General features: G+C 41.7%; 1 protein-coding gene across 1 annotated transcript in view; it reads left to right on the top strand.

Moving 5' to 3' along the window:
* ACTN2 (actinin alpha 2) overlaps window positions 1-7,054 on the top strand; it is a 73,392-nt gene that overhangs the window by 43,729 nt on the left and 22,609 nt on the right. Inside the window, exons 7-9 of the mRNA XM_017862276.1 lie at window positions 896-977; window positions 5,351-5,436; window positions 6,850-6,942. Coding sequence (XP_017717765.1) covers window positions 896-977; window positions 5,351-5,436; window positions 6,850-6,942 — 261 coding nt within the window. The remainder of the gene's footprint in view (window positions 1-895; window positions 978-5,350; window positions 5,437-6,849; window positions 6,943-7,054) is intronic.

The following is a 7,054-nucleotide window of genomic DNA, read 5'->3' as shown; positions in this document are numbered from 1 at the left end:
TGTGAATATGTTTGAAACCTGCACTTTTCAGTGTTTCACTGTATAAAATAATGATGCTCGTTGGAAAACATTGTGGTTTCTAAAATACTGAAATGACTTTGTGATTAAAATTCATTAAAGTCATCCCCAGACTAACACTACATTTCATTTTGATTTTTCTATCTTGCCTTCATCTCTTTAGAAATTCTTAATGGTTAATTTCTCTAGTGGATCAAAATAAGAAATGTTGCATCTTCTTTCTTTTCACTCTTTTAGTTATATACTCTGGTTCAGTTTATTTTACTATGTTACATATATTTAACTAGTTTTTACAGTGGAAGGTAAATGTAATCCTAAGAACAAAATTTTTTTCATGAATTCACTTAATGATTTTAAGGTTTTGTCATTTCTTCTTGCTTTAACATGAGTTTTGCCCTTTGTGACACTAGTAACGCTCTTTAGCCCGCTGAAAGTTTTAGCTAGCAACGTTTTTCTTTCATCCCTTTACTCCTCAGCTTTCCAATATTTAAAATCACGGTATTGGTTCTCCAAGATCCCCTTCCAAGTCTGGAAAATGCATGTTTCATGATTTAGGATGATTTAAATGTTATTTCTGGGCCTGAAGATCAGTGCTGATGGATTCAGTGTGTCCTTTCTTGTCAAGGCATTTGTTCTCTTAAACCCTTTGTTTACACTTTATGATTGAAGTGTGCATGGATTTTGCGGTTTCTGTCATTTTTGATGTTTCTCTAAATGTTTGAAGTAATTGGGAAAAGATGAAAAAGCAAGTAACACTATTGCGATTGTGTGCGGGTGGGAAGGTGTCCGTCCTAAAGTGAGGTATGTAAAAAACATGCTTCATAAGTCCTGTTTCAAAATACATTTTAAAAATCTCATTGTCTTGGTTTTCCTGCAGGATGACCCCATAGGCAATATTAACCTGGCCATGGAAATCGCTGAGAAGCACCTGGATATTCCTAAAATGCTGGATGCTGAAGGTGAGATGAAAACTGTGTTTGCTGAGTTAGAGAAAATTTGAAGACTACAACTGTTATGGCTACACATGGGGACCTTACAGAATTTCGTAGCTAAGTTACATCCTAAGTGCTCTGGATTCCTCACAAATTTCTGTCACTGGCCACATGAGTAGTGGAGATTTTCATGTGTAGCTTGTTCATAACATTTTTTAAAAAAAATTGTATCCTCCAACAAGCAAGCAACATTACAGCAAAAGGATTTGGTAAAAAGTTCAGCTTTGGCTAAGAAACAAGATGCTTTTATTTATAATTTTAAAAAAACATTTCCTGTATTTTTTTTTTCAACATCATAACGTTTTCTCCCTAACCACGTAGAGACAAGTGTAGCAAATAAATCCCTTTGTGACATACTTAAGAGAAAAAAATTCTTTCCTTCCAGCCAGAAGTTAGAGAATTGAAATATAGAATATGGAGCATTCAGCCATCAGTGTGCCATCCAAATGTTCACATATTGTTTTTAATTCATCTAAATTTAATTTATTTAGAGCTGAAATAATTTCCATGTATTTTGCACTTCAGTATCACTCATTCTGGGGACTTGCTTCAGATACTTTTTTGCCCCTTTTATATGGTGAATTTGTGTGAGCTGTACCGACAGCAGACCATTGAAAGCACAGATATGTGGACACCATTCATTCATTTTACTTATTCACGATTCATTTACCACTCAACAGGCATTTACTGAGCACTTACCATGAACAGGACCCTCGGCTGGGTACTGCAGGAGCTGATGAGATGTATAAGATATATACCCTGCCCTCAAGAAGCTTATATCCATATATTACTTTGTTATTGTAAATATTATTATTCCCTAATGGTCTATTACTTCCACTAATTAGCGATGTTGGGGAAAACTAAGGAAATTGATTACAGTCAGTTGTCAATCTTCCATTCCTCTTTGCTTTGGTAATTGTATTATGGCCTTTGTAACAAATTACTGCAAAGTGGGCAGCCTAAAACAGCAGAAATTTCTCTCACAGCTCTGGAGGCGGTGTCTGAAATCAGGGAGTAGGCAGCACCCTAAGCCTCTAGGGGAGGATTCTTCCTTGCCTCTTCCAGCTCTGGAAGCCCCAGACATTCTTTGGATTGTGGCAGCATCAGTCCAATCCCTCCCTGCCTCTGTCTTCACACGGCCTTTTCCCCCTCTGTGAATGTTTTCTTTTCTTTTTTCTTCTTTTTTTTTTTTTTGAGACAGAGTCTCACTCTCACCCAGGCTGGAGTGCAGTAGTGGGATCTCGGCTCACTGCAGCCTCTGTCTCCCAGGTTCAGGAGATTCTCCTGCCTCAGCCTCCTGAGTAGCTGGGATTACAGGCATGCACCACCATGCCCAGCTACTTCTTGTTTTTTTAGTAGAGACAGGGTTTCACCATGTTGGCCAGGCTGGTCTCAAACTCCTGACCTCAGGTGATCCACCTGCTTCAGCCTCCCAAAGTGCACGGATTACAGGCGTGAACCACCGTGCCTGACCTGTGAATATTTTCTTACAAGGATACCAGTCACGTTGCATTAAGGGCCCATCCGACTCCAGCATGACCACATCCTCACTTGATTATATCTGCAAAGATCTAACTTCCAAATAAGCTTACATTCACAGGGGTGCTGGAAGTTAAGACTTCAGTGTATCTTTTTGGGAAATGCAGTTCAACCCAAAACAGCAATCTTTCAATTAGAACTCTAATTTTGCTCATTAATTAATCATTTTAATCAAACATCTCTATTATCGGGTATGGTTTCTCTAAAAGTCTTTAGAGGGACAAAGTCTATAAAACACTGAAGTAGAAACGTAGGAAATTTCCTTTCCTCTTTTTCCATCTGTCCTAAGCTAAGTTCATATTTGTATCGTCTTTCTTTTGACCTTTTCATACGATAAATAACTATCTTGAGTTTTCCCACTTGGGTTAATAGCCAGGGTACTAAAGAGAGGAGAAAACAGACAATGCTTAGTAAATTTTCCAGTGTATTCATGCCTCCCTAATATCCTAAGCCGAAGGTGAGTTTCCTATTCAAACACTCTTGTAGAATTATTGGCAGGATCATCATCGATGTTACTCTGGCGCTGCTAATATTCTCTTCTCAGTTCTTTGGTTTTTCCTTAGTCTCTGAGTCCTGGTCTGGGCAGGTGTCCATTCTGCTCATCCTTTCAGGCAGATGGGGTGTGTGAGCACTGTGTTCATTTCCTCCCCCTAATCTTCCGTGTGTTTCTTCATCTTTCCCTTTTAACGGTTCAGAAGAATGCTCACACACTGTTTTATTATCTTTGCAGAATAATTGCTCTAAAGAATCTTCCGGCAAACAGTTCTGAACTTGGTCACCTTGCATGTAGAGCGTGCGTTGGCATCACTGCCTAACAGATTTAGCCACGCATTCCCTGTTGTACGTTTGCAGCCTGCGTTTGGACTTCCCATCACCACAGCATTCTATCAGCAGTTTAAAATTTCTGCTGCTCTTTGATGGGAATGTCAGGTCCAGGTCTCCTCAGATCATGAGTGCCTTTTGGTAAATCCTTGCCTTCCTGCCTGCTGCCGTGGACCTTAATTCCTGTCATTCGTGTTGGTCTCTGAACCCAGGTGGGGATTTTAAAGTGGCTCATTGGCCCACTCACCCATTCTGTGCTTTTAAAAGGTTGTAAAAATTGTTTATTTCCCTCCACAAATCTTTGAGGTGCAGACTAGGTTTAGATCTTGGGTACATTTGTTCCGTGAGAACCTGCAGAAGGGATCTGGTGGCCCCCCGGGCCCTCCGTGTGTAGTAATAAGAAAGTCCTGGTGAGTGTGCTGGTGTGTGCGCTCTGTTCAATTCCGAGGGCCTAATTCTGTCCATAGATGTGCCTTTCTTGCTAGGTTAGGGCTCTTCTGGGTTAGCCTTGCTGTTCTCTTTGGCAATTCCTTTATTTCCCTTGACTGTTCTCAAAAGTGCACAGAGAGTAATCACTTTGCAGGTGTGACTTCTTTGATTTGAGCCAAAATTTTAACAACATAAGTGTATGGGGGCGAGGAGGGAGATTCCTGATTCCAGCACCTCTGAGGAAGCACTTAACAGAAGCCTGCTGGTATTAGAACATCCACACAGTTAACCTTCTTTTCTCCACACAGATTTAGTATACACTGCCAGACCTGATGAAAGAGCCATAATGACTTATGTTTCCTGTTACTATCATGCTTTTGCTGGTGTACAGAAGGTGAGGATGTAAACCATGAGTCACCGCTCACCCTTCACCTTCTGTGTCTTAATTTTTTTTCAATTGTTTTCCTCTTTTTCCCTGCCCTCTCCTCAGAGTAAGAAGACTGTCTGGTTCTGAGGAGGCAGTTGTTTGTCTTTTTTAGTCTAGCTTTCTTTGAAACTTACTTTCTGTTCATGCAGTGGTATGCCGTTCATGTTTGTTTTCCAGAAGATTGCATAGTTACACAACCCCACATCCTTTCTGTTCATAGTCTCTGCGAACCCAATGACTAGGTTTCACCATAGGGAATTGTCAGGTATCTTTTTAACTTCACTCTGACCCACTGACTGACCCAAGTTTATGAACAAGTTTAAAAAGCAGCTTACCAAAAAATAGTGTTGCCAAGATGGAGGAAGAAAGGATGTAGGTTTTCATGGTTCTGTTTTCTGTCTTCCTTTTGGCTATTTCAGCAACTAGAAATAGTAGTGAGTCATAATAAGCACAAGCCATGTAGACCCTTCTTTTGGGTCTACATGGCTTGTGCTTATTTAGATATTTTGTTATTCTTGGTGATTTCTATAAGCGATATGGTAAGTATGTATAGAAGTTATTAAAAGAGCTGCCCTCTCTAGTGAATTTCATCCTCACGCAAGGCACTTTACAGAGTAGAACTCCCCAACAGTTGTTTGGGTGGGGAAGGGGAAGTGGGAAGACAGCCCAGTGCAGCGCTGTGAATATTCCCCGCATCTTGCAAAGTGACTTGAGTTCCCCAGAGCAGACGGGCCAGGTGCCCTGATGTGGTCGGAGGACCGGAGTCACGAGGAAGGGGTGACAAGCTCTGATCTGCAACAGACATTTGTTCCGTGAATAGGTTTCCACGTGAAACCATTGAATCCACCTTTAAAAGCCCATCAAGGGGTGGGGGAGAAAACAAGCCCTCAGTTTGATCCTTAAAAAACTTGCTGGCTCAAACCATCCTGTTCACGAATCATTTCGATACAATACGGCCTTCCTGAGGTTCAGGACCATGGGCCGCGAAACACAGAAAATTGGTCAGTGTAAACCAATTTGTTCTTCCCTCTGTTCTCCCTGGTTTCTCTCCTTCGTCTCTGTGTGTGTGTGTGTGTGTGTGTGTGTGTGTGTGCGCGTCCTGTGTTATTTTCTCCCCCTTCAGACATCGTGAACACCCCTAAACCCGATGAAAGAGCCATCATGACGTACGTCTCTTGCTTCTACCACGCTTTTGCGGGCGCGGAGCAGGTACTCAACACTTGTCCGTCCGGGCTGTTGTGTTACTCTCTGTTGGTTTTAGTTGTGTGTGCATACTTGAGTGTGTGTTTGTGCGCTTCACATCTTACCTTGGAATCTTTCTGAGTGTTTTCTAATAACCTCATATGGCAAGTTCTAAACTGTGAAAACTTTTTTTTAACAGCTTTAACTTTAGACAGTTCCTGAAATGTTTTTATGTGTTTTACTTTTAATATACTTCTTTTATTTCATTAGTAAGTTGTGGAAAGTATTTGTGCTTTAGAAAAATAAAAAATGCCATGAAAATTGAGCCACATGCATTGGTTGGTAAAGGGGAAATGTGATAAGGAGAAATGAATGCCTTTCCAACCCAGCCTTGTTCTCTGCTTAGAAATTGCCTTCACAGTTCCATGATTTGGTCTAACATCCTTCAAGACTAATCTTATTTGAAATGAAGTAGTGGAAGGGATAAGAGAGTTGGAACCTCAAAAAGTTTTACATTTCTCAAAACAAATAGCCCAAGGTACCTTGAGGAAGAATGGCCCTCAGCTTTCTGCATATTCACCTGTTTCTGTTTCTGTTCCTCTCCTTGGAGAATCTTGATAGACTGCAGTGAACGGAGTATGCATTATTTCAGTGACGGCTTGTGAAGCCCATCACTGGGAAAGGATGCTAACAGGCTGATGAGGGCTTTAGAGGAAAGGCCTGGGGACAGACTGCGGACCCAGAAGCCAGATAGGCAAGTTTCTCTTGTTCCATCAGACAATTATGGTTCAAGGCACTTTGCCACTCCTGCCCCTAGTTCCTTTCCACGAAAGATGATAGAGAATTGTGTATTACCTCAATGACTTCTCATCTGGGTTAGACAAAGTCTTAAAGCACACTGAGCTCTGTGGAAGGATCCGCTCCAGAAAGTTCTACATATTCATATCAGGAGATGAGGAGGTCTTCAGTGCATTCAAGTGCAATGGTATATCTGGATTTTCCTGACCCAGTTATTTTTTTGCCTTGATTTCCAAAGGCTAATGTTATTCAGGGAGTCTCCATCCCATCGTCATGAGATCAGTGGAGAGTTCAGGTGGACATTCAGGGACCCAAGATCTTGGTTTCCTGGACCCAAATATTTCTGTGACTAACTTGCTGGATGTTTACCGAGTTTGTGTTTTAGACTAATGCTCTCTCCCTGTTATTCCCTACAGTCTAATCAGCCTGCCGTGTAAGTCTGTGTGAAAACTGTAACAAAGGTGTGAAATGATTCATAGTACACAAAAGCCATGCCTTCAGTCTGACCGCACCCTAACCTAGATTCTGCACCATCTACAGCACGCCACCCGCCTTGTCCCCTCTCATCACCCGCCTCGTTCCATGCTGTGTGTGCGCATTCCCGTCGACAGAGCCGTCCTGTTTACCTATTGTGTTTTACAGGCCGAGACAGCGGCTAACAGGATATGTAAGGTTCTTGCTGTGAATCAAGAGAATGAGAGGCTGATGGAAGAATATGAGAGGCTAGCGAGTGAGGTAAAGGAAACTGGTGACCTGCAGTTCTGTCCATCCTCACGCAGGGGCTGAGGCACAGAGGGTGAAAACAGAGGGTGAAAAAATACTCCGTGGGGGTATATATATATATATA

The sequence above is a fragment of the Rhinopithecus bieti genome, unplaced genomic scaffold (assembly GCF_001698545.2).
Source record: "Rhinopithecus bieti isolate Rb0 unplaced genomic scaffold, ASM169854v2 scaffold_57691, whole genome shotgun sequence".
In the NCBI taxonomy this organism is placed as follows: Eukaryota; Metazoa; Chordata; class Mammalia; order Primates; family Cercopithecidae; genus Rhinopithecus; species Rhinopithecus bieti.
Note: the sequence above shows the minus strand (reverse complement) of the source record. Positions and strands in the feature narration are given on the sequence as shown.